The sequence below is a fragment of the Nuphar pumila genome, chromosome 6 (genome assembly GCF_984573655.1).
Source record: "Nuphar pumila chromosome 6, dmNupPumi1.hap1.1, whole genome shotgun sequence".
Lineage (NCBI taxonomy): Eukaryota > Viridiplantae > Streptophyta > Magnoliopsida > Nymphaeales > Nymphaeaceae > Nuphar > Nuphar pumila.
The window spans coordinates 34,670,414-34,693,449 of record NC_143254.1 but is presented as its reverse complement, the minus strand read 5'-3'; the positions used below and the strand labels follow the sequence as shown (position 1 = coordinate 34,693,449).

Below are 23,036 nucleotides of genomic sequence, written 5' to 3'. Positions count from 1 at the left end.
ATAATTTTTTTTAAATATATATATATATATAATTATATATATAACAATAAATTAATAATAAGATTATAAATTTTAAAGCAAAAAGGAGGCGGAGCCCCCTTCCGGAAAATAAAGTATGGCAGGGGCCTCCGCCCCCTGCTAGAAAAAAAGAACGAGGCAAGGGGCAGCCCCCTGCTGGAAAATACATCTGAGGCAGGGAAGCCCCCTGTCGAAAAATAAAGTATAGCAGGGGGCGGAGCCCCCTGCCGGAAAATAAGAACGAGGCAGGGGGCAGCCCCCTGCCGAAAACAAGGAGGAAGGGGGCGCCCCCTGCCGGACGAAGAGGAAGAAGAACGGAAGAGGGAGGACGCATACCTGAGACCGGTTGCTGGGGAAGAGGGTGGCTGGTGTCGCCTGCGGCTACGGTCGTTGGGGTCTGGGTCGCCAGCGTGACTGCAGGGGATGAAGACCAGACGACTGGGGGGAGGCAAAGATCGACAGGGTAAGCCCCTCCTCATGTCGTAAAGCCCTCTTTAGGGTTCGGCCCAGACACAGGTAACATTTTGGATCTAGGTCGAGTCCGGATCTGAACCCGACCCGGATACAAAATGAGTTTGAAAATGGACCTTTATAGACTCGATCAAAGTTGATCGAGTCTATAAAGTGGACGGACTCGGCCCAGGTGTGTTGATCGAGTCTGACACCTGTTGACCGAGTCTGCTCCGTGTCTGAAGCCGCACCCGTGTCGAGGGCGTGTCGACCTGGGTGGGTCGCCTCCCTAGCCGAGTCCGTGTGACAACTTTGAACCAAGATACCGAGCATGTTTAATGGCTATACACTCATACATTGAACCGTCATCCTATTATGAAGCCAAAAACCATCAAGAATGGATTAAAGCGATGAATGATGAATTAAAAGCTTTAGAAAAAGCAAAAACTTGGGAAATTCAAACATTACCCAAAGGACGAAAAACTATAAGGTGTAGATGGGTTTACAAAATTAAAACTAAATGGGATGGGACATTGGAAAGATATAAAGCTTGATTAGTAGCTAAGGGATATAGTCAAGAATATGAAATTGACTATGATGAGACCTTTGCTCTAGTTGCTCGAATGACGACTGTCAGAACCCTTATATCTATAGCATCAATTCAAAAATGACCTATCTTTTAAATGGCTGTAAAAAATGTTTTTTTGAATGATAATTTAGATGAAGAGGTCTACATGGATCCTCCACCAGGTTTGAATTTAGGACATGGAAAAACTCTTAGGTTACGAAAAGCCTTGTATAGATTAAAACAAGCTCTCAAAGCTTGGTACGATAGATTTAGTAATCTAATGACTCAATTTCATTTTAAATCTTGTTTTACTGACACTGCATTGTTTGTTAAGTCTTCCAATGCAGGGATGATCATACTGCTACTCTACGTGGATGATATGATAATCACAAGAGGTGATAAGCAGGGAGTAAATCATATCAAAGATGTGCTTAAAGACAACTTTGATATGACAAATCTTGGTTTTTTAAGATATTTTCTTGGTATTGAAGTAACTTACTCATTTCATGGTTATTTTTTGTCACAGACTAAGCATGCAACAGAGATTATTGAGAGATCAGGACTCTCAGATGAGAAACGGGTTGATACTCCAGAGGTCATAAATGCAAAAATCAAGAAGGATGATGGAGAACCTCTGCAAGATCCAACCCCATACAGACAAATGATTGAAGCTTTGTCTTACCTTTCTATTACTCGTCCTGATATTTCTTATGCTATTCATTCAGTCAGTCAATTTCAGCATGCTCCAACTACAGTACATATGAGTGTTGTAATGAGAATTATTAGATATATCAAGAACTTTATAAGTCATGGACTGTTTTTGTCATCCTCTTCCTCATTAGAAGTCATTGCGTGCTCAGACTCTGACTGGGGAGGGGATGTGAATGATAGACGCTCATCTTATAATAACCTTAAAAAATTTTGTTATTTATTTAAATTAATTTAACGTGGGTTATAATTTTCTGAGTTTGGAGCTGGAACATCCTTTTGGATCCAGGATCCATAGCAATTCAAAAAGGGTTCGTGTATAGAATACCACATATACATAATGAAATATATATATATATATATATATATGATGAATCATACAGATCCGTAATTGGACTCGTATGGGTCCAAACCGCAGACTCAAATGAGTAAAGGATCCACGCATCTAGAATGCGTATGGACCGCGGGTCTCGGACCCGGTCCCAAGCTGCATCCCACGAGCCCGTGAAGTTAAAAAAAAAGTCCTACCCGATAAAAATGAGTGTTAGGGTTTGTTTCTAAACCCTAACACAACGTAGAGGTGTGGAGGCTGAGGAAGGGGGATGCGCAACCGCCGGGTGAAGGGGAGGATAACGGATCCCCTTCCGATTTTTGTGGCTCCCTTCCATATCTCGCCTCCTTCCCTTCCCATTTAGCCGAACCCTCTCTCTCTCTCTCTCTCTCGGTCTTCCCCAACTACCTCTCGTTCCCTTTCTTGCTCCCCCTCTTGAATCCCTGTCTTGGTGGAGCGGTCAAGGCCGACGGAATCCTCTCACTCGCGGCAGCAGCCACCAAGTACCAGCAAAAGGTAGGTTTACTGTTTTTTTCCAGTGGTTATACCGTATGCTCGGGTGTGTGTGTGGGAGATGAGAATGCCTATCGGAAACAGGGGGATTTTCAGACTGATGGTGCCGAGAATCCCCAAACCTTAGAATTTGGGGATTTCGGAAACTTGAACGTAGAAGTTTGATGGGGTTCGACTGCCATGAACCGTGATTAAGAAAAAAAAATGTTTAGGGCTGTCGAAAACCCCAAATTGATAGATTTGGGGATTTTGAGCCGGTAACCAAAGGGGTTTTGGTGGTCTGCATGGGTGTGGATGTGTTGCTTCTGAAATTTTCGAGTTTACAGACTCACTATGCTGATTGTATATGTATACTCGGTTGCAAGCATGAAATGCCTCCTGTGAACCCTAATAAGAAATAATTTTTTGGGGGGATTTTGCAGTACCGGGGTAGTGATTACTACCTTGCAAGGTATTGATCATGCTGGAATTTGTAAATGTATTTTGGGTTCTTTCATCCGATTAATCATTGTTAAATGTATGCTTTAACCCTGTGATTTTCATTCGAATTGCATGTGATAAACCAAGATACCGATCATGTCTGAATTCTGCAAATATATTTTGGTTTCTTTCATCTGATTAATCAATGTTAAATGCATGCTTAAACCCTGTGATTTTCATTTGATTTGCATGTGATAAATCAAGATACTGAGTATGCCTGAATTCTGTAAATGTATTGTGATTTCTTTCATCTGATTAATCAATGTAGTTGCATGCGTAAATCCTGTGGTTTTTCGTTTTGATTTACATGCGATAAATCAATGTGGCGACGTACTTGTGTTTTGTATACGTTTTTTTTTCTTGTGATAGATCGATACAGAGCATGCTTAAGGTTGTATCCATTATGGTTTCAAAATACATAGCTCACTGCATGCTAAGGTGATACCCAAATACACATTTAGAGGCATAATAAATTGATGACTCAAGTGCATATTCAGTGGCATAACGTCTAAACATTCAAAGGCATATTTACTAAAGTGTTCAAAATGCCCATTCAGTGTAGGTCATCCAAAGTTAATGGGCAATATGGGTTGGGTACCTGATGTGGGTACTTGGTCTGATTCAATTACACTGGTGGAGAAATTAAATGTTAAAGTTTGGTGATCCTGACTGGTTTAAAGGTACCGGGGCATCCGTGTTTGACGGTTTAAAGGCACCGAGCACCCTGAGTGGGTTTGCACAAACAAATAGAAAAGAAAAAAATTGGTTTGTATATCTTTGTAAGGTAAGAAAGGTTGAGAAACTACTATGGTAGTAGGCAATCAATTTTGGGGAAACACTCATATACTTCGGAAAAATGAATAAATAAAAAGATCAACCCGCTCAGTTTTTTGGCTTACCTTGGAGAGGGTAGGTGGTACAAAACTCCGGGGACATGTGTTTCTTACTTCGAGCGGCAACGACTCGTTGGTCCCCAGTTCTTGGAGTTAGGGGACTCGGACTACCAAATTTGTCCTAGGCGATAACTTCACGTTCTTCTGTAGAAGTTAGTGATGCATTCTGTTTTGGTTTTGGGCTTTTGGGAGGTTCTCTCGGTCACTGACCGCTCCTTTAGGATTTACAGTTTCAGTTAGAATATTCAGGTTAATAAAACACCAATGAATAATGAACGTCTGAATGTTCTCTTCTGTTACGGTTGCTTTGGCCCGCGTGTACCTGCGAGATAAATAAAGAAAAATATTAACGTAGAACATCTTAGGTATCACATTTGAATAGGTAGTGACAGGTTTGCAATTTTATACATAAACAATTACTTTTGAAATGTAGTCATTTACTTTTAGCATGCAATGAAATCTGTGGCTATGAGATATTTTAATTTTACTAATGCTTTGACCTGTTAGTTTTTATAAACTGTTGCTGTCATAGTGTAGATCCTTTACTTATTCTTGTATATGTTGAAAATCACACACAACACTCATATCACATACTTGACACATGATATACCTGCAAGAAAAATTACAGTAGTTCCTACTTAGACAGTTGTAGTCTAATTTCTATAAATTTAGCATTTTAAGGTGAAGAATAGAGTTTATAAGCGGCTGCGGGATGAGGCTTCGACTGAGATTTGATTTATTGTTCTCGAGATAGATTGAGTTTCTCTTGATATATTAGTTCATGTCATTGAAACTCTGATGTCATTATTTATTTGATTTTGGAATAAAATAAATGATATTGCTTGATCACTCATGTAATGCGCCTGAATGCTTAACCCAATGAAATGGTTGTTTCCACTGTTATAAAAAAAAATCTCTAAAAATTTGGGTTAAATTTCGGGGCGTTACACAACTACTAGTTTATATGTTTTTGTATGTGACTTTCTAATCTCATGGCGATGCAAGAAGCAATAGAAAGTGTCTCTCTCTTCAACTGAAGCTGAGTATCGCGCTATGGCAACGACCATGTCAGAGTTAGTGTGACTTCGACAATTACTGGAGGACTTTGGGAATCCACATCAAAGAACCATCCAAATTATGTTGTGATAACAAGAGTGTTGTGTATATTGCAAGCAACCATACATTCCATGAGCGGACAAAACACATTGAAATGGATTGTCACTATGTCCGTGAAGAATTTCTGTGAAAGACTATCACATTGCCCTATGTTCCATCAGAGTATCAACTAGTGGATTTCTTCGCAAAAGCGCTTTTGTCACCCAGATTTCACTTCCTACTTGGCAAACTCTCGGTTGTTCCACCATGAGTTTGAGGAGGGTGTTAAGATATAGTTTATATATATATAGCTATGTAAACTGAAATACCTATTAGGGGTATTTCGGTCTTTTCACCAAATAGGCACCAGCCCCTAATGGGTTGACATTTTATTTTTGTCTTTTGTACTTTTTTGTTTTTTTACTTTTCCTTTTTTTATGCAAAAGGGGCAGCTCATATGACTGTTGGAGCTGCCCCAACGGTTACAAATGTGATGTGATCGTTGGGTGCAGCCCCAACAGTCACATGTTCGGCCCCTTGTTCCCCCATTGTATTATAAATAGCCATAATGGGCCATGTATACTTTACAACTCTTTTGAGTGCCTTTTATGCAATAACAATTTGTTAAGACCCTTGTGTGGGTGGTTTCGTTGATTCAATCAAGTATTCTACTTGATTGAAAGTGTGTTCTTGCATTTGTATCGGATTCAATCCACTTCATTTCAGAAACAACATGATCATGTTCAACATTAGGTAAAAGAACAAACAAGAAGAAATACTCATTTACTTTAACTTGTTGGTCCTTTACAAAATATAATTCTTTTTTTACAAAATTAACATTTCTAGAAACATAGTTTGTCAAAAATGGGGTTATATCACCTAAATCTTTTTTTATTTTCAGCATACCTTAAAAATACACATTGAGCGGCTTTAGGACAAAGTTTCACCTTTGTTCACAAGAAAAAAACATTTACAACAAAAAATCCTTAGTCTAGCATAATCAGGGGGAGTTTTAAACAATTTTTCAACAAAAAAATTGTTTTTCAAAGATTTAGAAGGTAGTCTGTTAGTAAGATAAACAAAAGTTAAGATAGCTTTGGCCCAAAAACATTTTGGTAAGGAGCTAGATATGCGAAGGTTTCTAGTGGTTTCAATTATCTGTCTATGTTTCTTTTCAGCTAAACCATTTTGTTGAGTAACATAAAGACATGTTTTTTGGTAAATAATACCATGTATCTTAAGGTAAGATTCAAACTCATTTGAGATAAATTCTTCTCCTGAATCGGTTCTAAGAGTTACAATTTTAGAATCAAATTTAGTTAGAACAAGAGAATGAAAAGATTTAAATGTAACAAACACTTTATGCTTATGCTTAAGAAAGTATATCCATGTATATCTAGTGAAGTCATCAACAAAAATAACATAATATGTAAGTTCTCCTTTAGACATAATGGGAGAATGACCCCACACATTCGAGTGAATCAATTCAAAAGGTTTGGAAGGAAAAAAACGGTCCTATTATCAATGGGCAAAGCTTTCATTTTTTGAGAGTGCATTCATTACAATAAAATTCTTTTAAATTACAAATTTTTTCACACAAAGAAATGCATTCCATTTTTTATACAGAGGGATGTCCAAGACTTTGGTGCCATAAATACAAATCGCTTTAAAAAATACATGTTACGTTCGAAGGAATGTTCAAAAAGTCCATGTAGTACAATACTCCTCTATGTCATTCAACTAGCTTCCCTGATTGGTGATCCTGCTGTAAAAATATCTTCAAAGATGTGCACTATAAGCACAAGCTCCACAAAGGGATACATGTACTTGAATAGAAGTACACAAAGGTACAAAAATGAACACTTGAATGCAAAAGATTGAATCTATTGAGCAAGGTGAGCACAAGGGCTCCCAAAAGAATGCATACATAAGAGGGGGATACACCCCTATATATAATACAAGAGGAGACCAAAGGAGGGGCTCCTACTAGACGTTGGAGCCCCTCCAATAGTTAGAATTCTAACCGTTGGAGGGGGTCCAACATCTACCCCCTCCTTTGACTAAAGTCAAAAAGTAAAAAGAAAAAAGAAAAAGGAGAAAAAGAAAAAAGAAAGGAAAAATGTAAAAAGAAAATAAAGAGAAATTACACACATATTCATAACTATGAATATACATAAAATGATAGAAATGCCCTTGGGGCTACATAGAGTATATATATATGTATCCCTCTATATATATAAATATATGAATATACGAGGGATACAATTTAACACCCCCTCTCAAACTTAGGGCGTGATGACCAAAAGTTTGCCAAGAAGAAAGTTAAATCTGGGAGAGCAAAGCGCCTTTGTGAAGAAATTTGCCAACTGGCATTCTGAAGTCACATAAGGGAGATCTATGATCTTCTGCAAGTAGGCTTCTCTGATATAATGGCAGTCCATCTCAATGTGCTTGGTACGCTCATGAAATGTGTGATTTTTAGCAATATAGATTGCATTCTTATTATCACAACACAATCTTGTGGGTCCTTGGATTAGAACTCCCATGTTCTGTAGTAATTAATGAATCCACACAATCTCCATAGCCGTGGAGGCCATGGCTCGATATTCTGCTTCTGTTGATAAAAGTGACACCTTCTGTTGTTTCTTACATATCCATGAGATCAATGATTCACCTAAAAAATACAAAAATCAGTGGTGGAGTGACGGTTATTTGGGTCACCTTCCCAATCAGAGTCAGTATATGCAATTAATTCTAAATAAGAAGACGTGGAAAGAAATAATCCCTTGTTCATTGTACCCTTTATGTATCTGACAATACGAAGTACAACACCCATATGAACTGAAGTGGGGGCATGCTAGAATTGGCTTACAGTATGTATGGCATGAGATATATCTGGTCGTGTGATGCTAAGATACATAAGTGATCCCACAAGCTGCCGATAAGGAGTAGGATTTTCCAAAGAAATCCCATCATCACCTTTCATTTTTTAAGCCACGACTTCAGGAGTCTCGCAAATTTTGTCATCTGTAATGCCAGATCTGTCAAGAATCTCGCATGCCAGTTTAGTTTGAGACAGGAAGTAGCATCTATGAGAGTAGACAACTTCAATACCCAGAAAATATGTCAGATACCCTAAGTCTGACATTTCAAACATTTCTTTCAGAGTGGATTTGATATTTTTGATTCCCTTAATATCACTACATGTTATCAACATATCATCAACATATAATAACAAAATTACAATTCCTGCATCAGACTTTTTGACAAAAAGATCAGTGTCCGTATAACAAGAATTGAATCTAGTTTCAACAATTACCTCATTAAATCGATCGTACCAAGCCTTTGGAGTTTGTTTTAAACCATATAAGGCTTTTCTAAGTCGAAGGACTTTACCCTTTGGTATATCCAAGCCAGGAGGAGCCTCCATGTAGACTTTTTCGTTTAGGTCTCCATTTAGAAAGGCATTTTTAATATCCATTTGATATATGTTCTATTTTTTAATTGATGCGATAGTGATTAAACATCTTACAAAGGCCATTCGTACCATAAGAGCAAAAGTTTCTTCGTAATCAATACCATATTCTTGGCTATATCCTTTTGCTACTAGACGAGCCTTTATACCTTTCTAGAGTCCCATCACTCTTGGTTTTTACCTTAAAGACCCATCTACATCTTATTGTCTTTTTTTTTTCTGGGAAGAATTTGAAACACCCAAGTTTTGGCTCTATTAAGAGCCCTAAGTTCATTATCCATAGCCTCTATCCATTCTAATCTTTCTTTAGCTTCGAAGTTTCTGGGTTCTTCGTACGAGTGAATGACACTAAGACAAGCCTTATGTTTTGGAAAAAATGATTCATAGGATATAAATCTGGAGGGGTTTCTTCTAGGTCTTTCAGTTCTTCGTAAGCTGCTATTTTGAAAGGATTCCCTAGAATCACTATATTTTTCCATCGCACTTCTAAACGTATTTCTATCCCTATGAGTATATGTAATTGGTTCATTTGCTATTTCTTCTACCGGCTATTATCTATGTTCTCATCATTTGTTTCATCATCACTAAAAAAAATCTTCATTCCTATTTAGTAATTCGAATAAAAAGGAGTAATCGGCATTATCGGGGAGAGTTATGTCCTTCTCAAAACCACTTTCATTTTCCAAAAAAGTGACATTTCTTGAAACGTACAGTTTATCATTTTGAATGTCGTAACACCTAAATCCATTTTGTGTTTATGAATATCCAAGAAAGGCACAGGGAATAGCTTTAGGAGACAACTTATCATTTTTATCAGTGAGAACAAAACACTTGCAGCCAAAAAATCGTAATCTATTATAATTGGGCTCTTTTTGATATAATACTTCAAAAGGAGATAGTTGACTCAAATTTTTAGATGGAAGACGATTTATTAGATAGACAGAGGCTAGGGCAGCTTCGACCTAAAATCTTTTTGGAATCTTTTGAGAAATAAGTAGAGTCCTTGTAGTTTCAATAATATGTCGGTGTTTTCGTTCGGCTAAGCCGTTCTGATGGGGAGTTTTGGGACAAGACCTTTGATGAATGATCCCATTATTTTCTATATAACTCTTAAAATCATTTGATAGAAATTCACCCCCTGAGTCGGTTCTAAAGATTTGTAACTTCCTATTGAATTGGGTTTGTATCATTATATGAAAATTCTTAAAAGTAGAAAAGACTTCATGCTTATGCTTTAGAAAGTAAATCCAACTGTATCTTGAATAATCATCAACATAGATAACATAATATGAGAAACCTCCCTTAGATACTATAGGTGCGGGTCCCCATACATTCGAATGCACAATTTCAAAAGGCTTAGTTGAAAACACAGATCTTGAACCAAAAGGTAAGCTTCTCATTTTTCCCAAAATACAATCATTACAACTAAAATTTTCTTTACATAATGTTTTGGCAAAATGAATATGAGAAAGCTTGTCAATATTTGGATGCCCAAGACGTTTATGCCAAACATTTATATCCTTATGTTGGACAATATTACAAAAAGATTTTGGAATTTGAAGAAACTCCATGAAATAGAGGTCACCCTTCCTAGAGCCTTCCCCAATCAACTTTCCGGACCGGCGATTCTGTATCCAACAATTATGTGATGAGAATTTGATATCACACCCATGATCTGAAAGTTGAGAGACGGAAACTAAGTTTAAATTTAATTTGGGAATAAATCTAACTTTGGGAACAAAAAAATCTTGTCTTTCAAAATCTCCAATTCCTTTAATTTCAAGAGAAACGCCATCCGCAGTGGAAACAAAGGATGATGGCAATTTTTTAGAATAATTGGTAAGTGCAAAAACATTTAGTCATATGAAAGGATGCACCCGAGTCTAATAACCAAAGAATCTTACCTGGAGGAGAGAAAGAAGACATGGCGGCTCCAGAGATTGATCCCTTGAGGAGTGGTTGAAGAGCTTCAACAATTTAATTTAGAGATAGAGTGACATTATTGGAAGTGGTCGGCGCCTCTTCTTGGAATGTTGTTGAGATTGCCACCATCTTTTTCCATTTGGGACATATAGGTTTTATGTGCCCCGGTTCCTTACAGGAATGACACATGATCTTAGTGTAGTCTCTTCTTCCATATTGTCTGCTATTTTCTCTTCCTCCTTGATTCTTGTTGAAGTGGGGTGGTTTATAAGGTTTGACATTGTTTTCCGGTCTAGATACGGCATAAGCTCCCTCATCCTCATTCTTAGAGGGGACGACCAACACATTTTGATTGGTTTTATTCATTCTCAATCTAGTTTTTTCTCCACTTAATTTTTTAAGTAAATCCTCTAACGGTGGAGAAGAGAAAGAAGACAAAAGAGAGGATCTAGTTTGTTTGAATTTGGGTCTAAGACCATTTAAGAAATTGAAAAAGTGATCTTCTTCAAGTTGTTTTTGTCTTAATTTGATTGTCTCTCCACTCCATTTAGGTTCAAGGAGAGCAAGTTCATTCCAAATAGCTGATAATTCGGCAAAATATTCTCTAACCAACATTTCTCCTTGTTGTAGAGTCAAAGCCTTCTTTTGAAGGTAATATTTATGGGACAAGTCTCTTGACGTATACATTCATTCAAGATACTCCCATACTTGATATGCTTTCTTGAATTTCAATATATTGGCATTAATCTTGGTTTTCATTGAAGAGAAAAACCACAAAAGGATTTTGTAGTTTTTCATCTCCCACCCTTCATGCCTTTTATTGTATTCCTCAAAAGCTTTTTCTCTTTCTTCACCGTCAAAGACCTTAATCTCTCATTTCTCAATGATAGTAATTTTAGGTTCGGGTTCGGGAATAGTTCCTTAAACATATCCCCAAAGACCCTTACCTTTAATATGAGCCTTCATATTCCCGACCCATAGATGATAATTAGATCCATTTAATTTGAAGCCAAGAGAGAAGTGTGAGTCTTTTTCGCCTATTAAAGAGAAGAAAAAGAGAAAGAGATGGGTACCACAATGAGATATAAGGTCCTACTCGATATAGGATGCTTCTAAAATATCGAATAAAGAAACGAGTCTTCACCCCAATTACCAAAACTTGAAGGCATGCTTTTTGAGGCACCCAATAAAGAGAACAAATCACACGATCTTCTTTTCTCCCAACCAAGCTCTGATACCGTGTAAAAATATCTTCAAAGATGTGCACTATAAGCACAAGCTCCACAAAGGGATACATGTACACACAAAAAACACTTGAATAGAAGTACACAAAGGTACAAAAATGAACACTTGAATGCAAAAGATTGAATCTATTGAGCAAGGTGAGCACAAGGGCTCCCAAAAGAATGCATACATAAGAGGGGGATACACCCCTATATATAATACAAGAGGAGACCAAAGGAGGGGCTCCTACTAGACGTTGGAGGGGATCCAACGTCTACCCCCTCCTTTGACTAAAGTCAAAAAGTAAAAAGAAAAAGGAAAAAGGAAAAAGAAAGAAAGAAAAGAAAAGACAAAAAAGGAGAAAAAGGAAAAAGAAAGGAAAAATCCAACCATGTTATAAAACGTTTGAAAGTATGAAAAGACTTCTGATTTATGTTTAAGGAAGTAAATCCAAGTATGATTAGAAAAATCAACAAAAAAGACATAATATGCAAATCCACCTTTCGAAACAATTGGTGCAGGACCCCAAACATCCGAATGTATTAATTCAAGTGGTCTGAAAGAAACAAAGGTTCTATCACGAAATGGTAATCTTTTCATTTTGCCAAGAATACAATCTTTACAAGTAAAATTTTCAGAATTACAAAATTTTACAAGAATAGGAAAATGTTGGATTTTGGCTATATGAGGATGACCAAGTCTTTTGTGCTGCAAATCCAACTCTATTTTCTGAATATTATAACAAAAAACATTCTTAGACAATTTCAAAAAATCTATGTAATAGAGTCCTCCTTCTCTATGGCCTTCCTCAATCAGCTTTCCTGACTGGCGATCCTGTACCCAACAACCATGAGAAGAAAATGAGACATTACATCCATAATCAGTTATTTGAGAAACAGATAAAAGATTTAAATTCAGTTTAGGAATATATCTAACTTCTGGAATAAAAAATTTCTTAGATTTATGTTTTTTTTCAAAATTTTCTATTTCTTCTATTTTAAGAGAGGTTCTATCAGCTGTAAAAACTTTTGACACACTTTACTTATTTTTGAAACATCTGGATAAACTATTATCATTTGGGGTCATATTAAAAGAAGCACTAGAGTCAAGAAGCCAAGGAAAGTTACCTGGATCAGAGAAGGATGAAACATCTGCTCTAGTTGAGGCTTCAGATAAGGAGGAAGCTCCTTTGATAAGAGGTTGAATAATCTTTATTAATTGAGCCATAGAAACCGGTGAATCATGATCTTTGGGTTCCGATCCAACAGTCGCAGCTCTCTTTTCTCTTAGCTCTTTTAAGTTTAGGATACTGAGGCCTATAGTGCCTTGTCAGTGGTGACAAATGATTTTTCTTTTGTCAAAGTCACCATTTTGTCTATTGAAATGAGGTGGCCTATAAGAGCGTATATGATTACCCGGTCTAGATACAGCTAGAACAAAATCATCTTCTAGTTTTAGAGTATTCTTTTTAATTTTATTTTTCTCCATAGTTAGTTCATCTATAGTATCAACGATAGAGGGAACATTCTCTCAATAAAGAAAAATCGATTTAGTCGACTAAAATTTCAGTCTTAAACCATTTATAAATTGATAAAAATGCACCACATCAAGTTGTTTTTTACGGAGCTCAATATCTTCGAGATAATGCCATTTTGGCTCTAAAAGAGTCAATTCCTCCCAAAGTTCGGACAACTCATTATAATATTTTCATTTGGTTTTATCCTTTTTGAGTCATTGTCCAAACTTTGTCTTGTAAATTGCACACATGTGCAATATCTTTGAGAGAATACATATTTCTAAGATATTCTTGAGCTTTATCGGCATGTTCGAATTTGGCAAGATTTGAGTATTTTTTAATGTCTACGCTATTAATTAGCCATGACATAATTTTTGCATGCCTTATCCTCCATTTTTTTCATTTCTTTTCATAGGTGGCTAACGTCTTGCTCTTCTCCTCTTCTATTAAAGGAACTTTTTTATCACTCTATTTTAGTGAGAGATAGTTTAGGTTTCGAATCAGAACCATCCACTATACCCCATAGCTCTTTTCCCCAAATGTGGTGCTTCGTAATCGAAGCCCACATTACATAATTAGTATCATTTAGGTTCATGGGTATGATGGTAATGTTATCATTGTCATCCATCTTTTACAAGGGTGTAAGAAAGAATTAGACGAGAAAAGAGAAAAGAGAATAAGAGAGAGGATGAAATGCAATTTTTTGTAGTAAAAGAGGTTCTTCAATAGCCTCCTTAAACGAATCTTCTTGAGCCAAAAACAAGGTGATGAAAACACTTTTTGCAAGTGAGGCACGAAAGACGAGGCGAAAGCTCTTCAAGATCTACGATCTCCACAACTCTGATACCATGTAATAAAATGGTGGTCTTCCACAAATGCACTTGAATCCACCAAAAGAATGTCTATAAAGACACTTGAAGCAAACCCATAAAAGGGTATAAAAGGAAGAACACAACAATAAATAAATAAATAAATCTTTATTGATAATAAAAATGCTTAAGAAGCATTCAAGTTATTTTACAATGGAGGGATTCACCCCTATTTATACAAAAGGATTGGAATGAGGAGAGCTCATTTTGAGCTCTCCCAAAAAGAGTCGTCCAACGGCTCTTATTGTAGCCGTCTAGTCCAACGGTTAGAACCTAGTCAAGTTCTTGTTAGAACTTTACTAGGTTATATATCTAGTTCACATTGAACTAGATATATAAAAAGAATAAAATAACGAAAATAAAAAACTATAATATATATAATAATAATATAATATAATATTATTATTATATATATGTTATGATTTTTACATTTTAACATGTTTGGAGTCATGTGATGCCATGTTAACATAGATAATTGTCCATGTGACACAGGATGTCATGCAATTATTCTGTGTCAACACGTTTATGGTTTCAAGCATGACTTGGAGAATATTAGTTGACTTCATTGAATGCTTAGCAGTCGATTTCTAGTGCATCAGTCTCTTGAAACATGGTTTTCTTCAGGGTTTTCACTTTACAAAACTCGTTCATGTAGATTATTATCCATGTTAGGCTTGTTAGCCTGTTGTCTGAACATTGCTCTGCTTATTCTTTTCATCTTTTTAATTTATGGAATTTAAAAATGCATAGTTCAATAATCTTTTGTGCAGCTAGCAATTGTGGGCATCGCTCGAAGAAGGAAATTACTTACAGATGATTGTCTTGTTGCCCTAGCAGACCATGCATGGGATATTCTAGATATATCTGGATCAAATGTTACTGATGCAGACCTTGCCAAGGTCACAGAGATATGCACCAACCTGCGAGCTGTGGATATTAGGTATGCTGTTATGCTGACAAGGATCATCATTGTTTATAATACTTGTATGTACTCTATGATTTTAAGTAATTGGGTCATTTTTCTAGAAGACCTGATTTGGTGATTGGTGTGTCCCTCAACTCATTGAGTGGATTCATCTATTATCCATTCTTTTCTAAATTATGTTCAGTCTTGCATTTTTGGTGCAGACGTTCTTAAATGATGTGATTCCAAAGCTTTTGGCAGTTCCTATTTTGGCCAGCATTAGCCCATTTTGGGAAAGCATGCACTAGCTTTGACTGGTCTGATTCTGTTGACAATTGGTTTGTCCATTACTCTGCTGAACAAAGAGTAGATTGACATTGGTTTGCAAAATCAGTAATTGTTTTGATGCCTATTCAGTTTACCGATGCAAATATTTGCTTGGAATATGATGTTTGGCCATAACTAAGAGTTTGACTTTATAAATACTTGTTGCAGCCTATGTGACCAAATAACTGAAATAGCAGTTTTCTGCCTCATTTGTCACTGCCATTCCTTGGAGACATTGCGTTGTGGGTTATGTTTATCACTATCTCACTGTACTAGTGTACCATATTTTGACCTTTTTAGTTTTTTATGTTTATCTTTGTTTATTTCAGTAATATTTTCTTTATTCACGACATGATGAAGATTTTACTTTAAGTCTATCTTGCTTCAGGAGTGCTAAAAAACCTTTGTACTGCTTGATAAAATTTTGCAATCTGTATTTTGCGATACCTAAGAACCGTAAATGAACCAAGTGGCTCCATCACATGAAACTCCATTTTGGCCCCCGTATCGTGTCCCCTTATATACTAATCTATGTCACAGGGACTCGGCAACCCTGGGTGTGTTGACCGCACCCAGGGTCGCTGCCCCCCCCCACCACCACCACCACCACCATGCAGCGGGACCCGCGCCGGGGGGAGCCCCTGGACTCCCCATTCTGCAAGGGCAAAAACTTTGAATCAGGCTCCACAACTCATCGGCTCAACCCCTCCCCTGCACAAAGAGGGTGCAGGGAGGGGGCTCAACCCTTCTCCTACACAAATTATATATATATATATATATATATATATATATATATATATATATATATATATATATATATATATTGCCGCACCCAAGTTTTTTGAAAGTGCCGCACCCGCACCCGCACCCATGTGACATAGATACTAATCATATTGGAAACAATTATTTTAAATGACTGCAACGTCGTCTCTGCAGCCATATCCATGTGACATAGCTGCTTGGTAACTTGAGCAAGATCGAGCTTGCTTTTCTGAACTTGATTTCAACCCAAACGTTTCATGAGCTTAGTACATCTATTAGTAACTTTGCAATCTATGCCCTCCATTACACTTAAAACATACAAGTGCCATAATAACATTATGTCGGCTGTAACAAGCTTTTAGTGAAGCTGTTGAGCTTTTGCTAAGCACTTTTAAGGCTTGAGCACTTGGATCATTTGTTGAATGGGTGTGCTCAAACTGAGTCCTAGATCAGCTTATTCCTGACCTTAGCCCCAATATGATCGTTACTTCTCATTTTGCCTCTTTTTTGTCTCACCACAACCTTAGTCCCAGTGTCGTACATTGGCCAGGTTATCAGTTTGTACATGGCAGGGCCTACATCAACCGACTTGTAACTGTTCTCCATATTATCTGTTACATTTAATAAAAAGGAATTTCAAGTTATAGGGGAATGACTATGATCACTTAATATGTTGTCTGGCTTTAGTGGTGGTTTGATGGCTTAGCTGATGTCAATCATTAAATCGAAACTGCCCACACGGGCTCCGCCTTTCTGGTTAGGGTAACCATGGTTTGTCACCTGACACAGGACGACCACAGTTTGAAACCCATGAGGGGTGTTCCTTGCTGCAAGGTTGAAGCTGGGTGTATCCCCGGTGTACAGGGGCAACCTGAATGGTTTTACCAACTGGACGCCTGCCAATAATCAGTGATGAGGCCCTGCCCAAAAGTGGAAAAAGATTAATTTATTGAAACTGCTTCACTTAATAGTTCCAGGTGTTTCTCTCCTGGTGGTTCTTGGTTTCCATTTTGGCTAGGACTTAGTTTTCAATCTTGACTGGAGGAAATCCGTAACAGGTTATCAACAGAAGTTTATCTGCTGATTACAGAGGAAGCCCTTCAAGCAATTACACTGCCAGACACTCTTTGAAGTACTTGATGCCTACATTACAAGATGTGGAGGAAGAATCTTGGGAAGAACTTGATAATAGGGAGATAAGCAATTGTCCGCCCTCATTGCACTGGTTGGTGTGGGTACGTGTTTTTCCAAATACGTTCTATTTATTTACTGTGCAACTGAAGTTTGTAGTCCTGACGCTTTTTGTGCATCTGATGCTAATTACGATCATAAATCAAGGGGAACTCTTTATGTAGCCCAGTTAGGTAACTACACACACATGCGTGCAGAGAGAGAGAGATCATGTGTATATAAATGGACTTAACATAACATCAGGTCAAATCTGTAGTTCTCTGTCAAACTGTGTCAATGGTGATTAAATTGGAGATATTCTGTTCATATTTAACTCAACCAATATATTGATACCATGGCTTGCGAGAGTAACTACTACCAGAGAAAAACGGATGGCAACGTGCATGCACACACCTATATTTGCTTAATCAAACTAATCAAAGCTTCTTAGTTATGTTCATTGTTGATGCATTCATATCAGTGTTGGCTATTTATCTGATAACCTCATGTGACACTCATTGAGTTCGTGCCTTCTTCAGCCAAAGATCGATGACAGCTCCAGAGAAAGCTTGGCTGATTGCCCACGCATCTCAATCAACCCGACTCCATCACTTCTCAATCTTTGAGGAACTCAGGTCCCTCGAGAAGCATTTCCCAACATTGTGTTGGATGATCCCATTGTTGAAGATATGGATCCAAAAACATCGGCAGTATGCAATGCAGCCTCGAGATTAAGAATCCAAGCTACTTCAAGCACTTTAGAATTGCCAATAGCTGAGAAGTTCAGGTTGGCCTTTGAGGAGAGGGAGAGTTTGGCACCCAAAAGAGCCAAAAATGCACGACAGCACAAGAGACGTGCAGAGAGAGAGAGGATGATGTCCAATATGGATGCAAAATCATTAGTTCTTGCTTCGAAAGCCAAGTTACTCAGAAACGTTGCTGATTGTCTAGTTGTAAGCTGTTTAGTGTATGATGTAACTATGGATAAATGATCAATCGGTGAACATTTTTGTATCAGGAAATTAAACTGTTTTAAGCCGTGTAATAAAAAAATCTCGTTAATTTGTTAATGTTTCTGCAGATCATATTAGCTTTAATCTTCTAAAAAAGAATCCTAGCAAATGTTGTATTCATAATCTAGTTTTAGAGAGTAGACCAAGTTCCTTTCAGTACATATCCACAATTGATCTCGTCCATAAACTAACGGTTTGAAAACTGGTGCTTAGAGAATTTATGCATTTTGGAAAAGTGGAAGCTGCCAAATCCAGGATCTGTTAACTACCAGCCTACCACCTCTAGGAGGTGGTAGTAACCAAATCCAGGATTTGCTAGACGATCTCGCTTCCTTTCCTAAATGCATACCCATCTTAGCTGCCAGTTTCCAGTCACAGGTAGTTTGACCAAGTTTCTACTAAATGTATAAACTATCCCATGTACCAGTTTCCGAACAGTGCTAGTGGTTTATGTATTAGATAAACGAGTGCAGCTCTTCTTACCGTTGCCTCTTTACCTACTCTGAAAACTGAGCCTCAAACCGGCACTACAGTTGGCATGGCATTGACCATCTCATCTTTTGCAAGTCTTTATTTCAGTTATGTAGGTTTCTTTGGTTAACTCTTCTGGGTGAAAGTCTCGTTTGAAAAGATTTGGAAATCTTTCAAAATCTCATGTAGCATACGGTGACTTTACTTTATGAAGTACGCCCCACACAAACGCCCCCCCCCCCCCCCCACATGCACACACACGAGTTAAAATAAATCAAATGAGCCTGAACAGTTCAAGAACGTACAATGGAAAAAGACCATGAGGCAACTATTTTTATTGTTGTTGGAATCATCCAATATAGAGCAAAGTATGAATGATGATTTCATTTTACAACAGAATCACTGTAAGACCCAAACAGATGTTAATAGCATTTAATTCTCAGATCCAAGCTAAAAGTCCAGAAGACTTGAAGAAGAACGCTCTCCCTGTGAAGTTTTTCTAACCTCATATTTGTCAACTTGCGCAACTGCCAAAATTAAAGAAAACAGAAAAAGAGAAAATGAAACCAGGTGTTGCCACATTTCAGTAAAAGAAATTGAGGGACCATATCAGCTCAGGAGAAAGGTGGTTAGCAGTCTCATACTTGAACAGGCAAGGAAACAAAGTGGGCTACAAAATTCTCAAGTACTGGGCAAGTACCAACAAAAGCATGCAAGACAATTTTATTTGTAACGTTCTATTTAACACCATAGCTTTGATTTCATAGCTATGCTTCCCAACTCATTGAAAAAATAAAAAACGTAGAAGCGCTTGCACAGTTTTCTTGGCAAGACACTGTAGTCGGTAAACTTGAGAATTGTTCACAGCAAAAAAAATGAATTTGTACTTAGTAGATTGTTTTATAAACTTGTCGCATTATACCTCAGTTCAAGATTGAATCAAACAGTGTAAGGGTTTACACGCATCCATTTTGTTGCTGACCACTTGTCTCCCTGAATGACTGGGCAACCACCTGTATAGAACAATAAATACGTTAAGGGCACTATAAGTTGAAGAGGATATCCCTGGATCTTACAAATATAATGGCTCAAAAATATGATGCATCAGATGAAACTTGATTGTCTAGAGGTATATCAAGTCCACATCATCTATTAATTATTACATTAAAGATTGGATCCGCAGATAATATGCTGTAGAGTTATTTTCATAACAAGTCCTCACCATGCAAACTTGATGAGTCTAGTGATGCGTCTGGATGCATGCTCCAAAAAAGTAAAGCATCTCCCATTCGTGGCCGAACAGAAATCCCAGCTTTGGCACATTCAGATAGTTCATCCCACCATGGGACAGAGCTGCCGTTCACTTTGGAATTAGGAAACACAGTCTCCCCGCCTTTCTCAACATCTGAACTGCACCATTTGAAAGTCAAGTATTCATGCATTAGATACAAAATTCGTGCGGCTGAAAAGTGGATCTGATAAAAATGTTTTTTACGGTGGCTGTGTGCATGTGCCAACATGTGAGAGCATTTGCATTTGGGTCTTTGACTAGTTATCTATTTCCAGCCTCTCTTTGAGAAATAACATAATGCTTCTGTTTCTCTCAGATAGAGCAACTGCAATTTCAGCTATTAGGAGACCCATCAGCATCTTTTGCTTCCTTCCGGAAGTGGAATGATGGTACTCGCCCTATTCGAACATTTCCTATCTTGAGTAGATTTGCACCTAATAAAAAGATTAGAGTAGGGTGTGGCTATTCAATAAAAGGCAGCCAAAATTATTCATGGCTTCTAATAAATTGGTATTATTGAGTTGACTGTGTATGAATATTGGTAAAATATGTACATCATCTGTATATATATATTATTTTTTATTTGGTATAATTTTTTATTTTCTTATTTTAGTCAACATAGGTTGACCTTGACCAGCCATTAGAGGTGGTCTAACAGCTAGCCAATCTAGCCGTCAGACTACGACTAGAAGCCCTCACACTCTACTATCTTTACTCTCTTCTCCCTCTCTCGTGTATATAAATAGGAGATCCTCCCCCATTATAAGTATGCTTCTTGCATACTTAGTTCATTAATAAAATATTGATTTTATATTGTGTGTGCCCTTAGTGGCATTTGTAAGTGTGCCCATACTGGCCCTGGCCCTTTGTGCTTGTTTATTTTGGATTCTTTGGCGGACATTTATTTGTACTTGAAGGTTCTTCTTTCTTTACATGGTATCAGAGTCATTGTGCTCTTGATCTTTGAAGATTGACAACCATGCGTTTGTGTGTTTGTGTGCTCGTGGTGCGGTATTTGTAGTGACTCAAGTGGTCTCTCTCTCTCTCTCTGTGTGTGTGTGTGCGCGCGCGTATAAACATGGAAGACAAAGAGTATTACCATTGTCCCCATTAAACTAAATAACACTAATTATGTAATGTGGTATTTAATCATGAAGCACCATATTTAGAGCAAGGATTTGTGGGGATTAGTGGATAGGTCCAGTCCGGAACTTAAGTTCTTACTAAAGGAGAGATCGGGAAGGATGTTATACTTCACGATGATGAGATAATCAAGGACATAACCGACTATGAGAAAAAATGGGAGTGAATAATGGTACAAAAAAAATTATGTCTTAACTCATTAATAGCGCAGACATTAAGAAATGTTCTAGTCTAGCAAAATTTGAGCATGCTAATGATGCGTGAGAATTTCTAAAAAGTATGCATTCTCCCAAAGATACTGCACATGTGTGCAGTCTTCAAGATAAAATTGGAACCATGATGCAAGAGGATATGAGCATTAAGGAATACTATAATGTTTTATACGAACTTTGAAAATAATTGGCTCTTTTTGAACCCAAGTGGCTGTTAAAATAGTGTATATATTTTTGTATCTAACCGATATGCATATATTTAGTATTTTGGTTATTTCATGTCCTAAAAAAATACAATCCAATAGGGACTGTAGAGACTTCTTATTGATTTTTATTGTTCTGTTTTTCTTAATTGTAGGTCAACATGACCGTTGGATGGCCTCCCACAGTCATATTCCCTCTCTTGCATGTGAGGCTCTATGCTTTTTACAAGCATATGTGTGGTGATATAAAAATATCTATGTAATAGAGACTCGGTCAACTAGGTGCCGCACCCGCGTCGACGCGATGCGGGTGCATTCAACTTGACCCTAGGTGCGGTCAACGCACCTAGGGTCATTTATGTCCAACTTTTGGACTTTATATATATATATATATATATATATATATATATATATATATATATATATATATATAATTTTTTATATTTTTGCCGCACCCCCGCACCTGCACTTGCACCCATGTGACAGAAAAATATTTATTTTTATATTGTGTTCTTATAAGATTGTGATCTTGTGTGTCTCCTTTGTGAGATTGTATTTGACCCAATAGAGGTCTTTGTGCATTTGTGATCTCTTGTAGCCCTCAGTGGCATTCCATCGCGATTGTTACACTTTTTTCATGGTATCAGAGCCTTGGTCTCTTGTAGTAGTGAAAATTATCTTGAATGTGCTCTCTTTGTGGTAGTGGTCCTCAAGCTTATTTTTTCAACATGAGTGAAAGAAAATCCGCTTTCATCATCAACTACAAGCTTGACGGAAGCAACTACATGATGTGGGCTACCGCAATGAAAAACCATATCAAGAGAAAAAGCTTTGGGGCTTTGTTAGTTGAACCACTAATGAACCCCAAGTAAAGCTAACGAGAAAAGAAGGAGATCAAATTAAAGTTCTCTCCGAAGAAGAAAATGAGAAGACTTTGCAAAAATATAAAGACAAAATAGAAGATTGAGAGACTAATAACGCTCAAATACTCTCATAGTTTATGAATACCATGGAATTCAAGATTGCCACCAACATCATCAAGTTCAAAAAGGCATGTGATGCATAAATTTTCTTAAAGCGCACATTCATTCAAAAGGATATGGCTAGGTTATATTATCTCAAAGATAAGGTACGTCCTACTAAACAAGAGGATAAGAGTAAGAGATTTTTATAATCTCTTATCTCCAATTTGAGATGAGATGGCTATGTTAGAACCAAAATGGGAAGGTTCGGCTATTGAGAAGAGAAAACAACAAGTTGAAAGATAAAATCTTTTTCTTTTCTATATGGTCTTCGACTGAAATTTGAGCAAGTTAGGTCCTCTTTACTTCATAGGACCTCGTCTCCTTCCACAAGTGATGTTCTTGCTCAAATATATCAAGAAAAAACTAGACTTGGAATGCACAAATCTAGTGATGAGGTTTTTGCCGTATCAAGACCCAAAAACTTTGTAAAGACTTATATAACCCCTCACTTT

General features: G+C 37.3%; 2 protein-coding genes across 5 annotated transcripts in view; one reads left to right on the top strand and one right to left on the bottom strand.

Moving 5' to 3' along the window:
- LOC149834606 (uncharacterized) overlaps positions 1-18,278 on the top strand; it is a 32,890-nt gene extending 14,612 nt beyond the window's left edge. The window contains exons 2-4 of one of the 4 annotated variants that reach the window (XR_016432550.1): positions 14,834-15,003; positions 17,115-17,291; positions 17,766-18,278. Coding sequence is in view for 2 of the 4 variants with exons in the window: in XM_090010207.1 (XP_089866333.1) it covers positions 14,901-15,003; positions 17,147-17,291; positions 17,766-17,852 (335 nt within the window). In the remaining 2 variants the exon portion in view is untranslated. Of the gene's footprint in view, positions 1-14,833; positions 15,004-15,191; positions 15,749-17,114; positions 17,292-17,765 lie in introns of those variants that run through there. The other 3 variants (XM_090010207.1, XR_016432551.1, XM_090010208.1) reach the window with 3 other exon arrangements.
- A 739-nt stretch (positions 18,279-19,017) lies between these two features.
- The window catches only part of LOC149834605 (putative prolyl 4-hydroxylase 3), a 30,870-nt gene continuing 26,851 nt past the window's right edge, over positions 19,018-23,036 (bottom strand). Inside the window, exons 6-8 of the mRNA XM_090011495.1 lie at positions 19,933-20,120; positions 19,633-19,723; positions 19,018-19,237 (exon numbers count right to left, since the gene is read on the bottom strand). Of these exons, the coding sequence (XP_089867621.1) occupies positions 19,650-19,723; positions 19,933-20,120 (262 nt within the window). The 3' untranslated portion in view covers positions 19,018-19,237; positions 19,633-19,649. The remainder of the gene's footprint in view (positions 19,238-19,632; positions 19,724-19,932; positions 20,121-23,036) is intronic.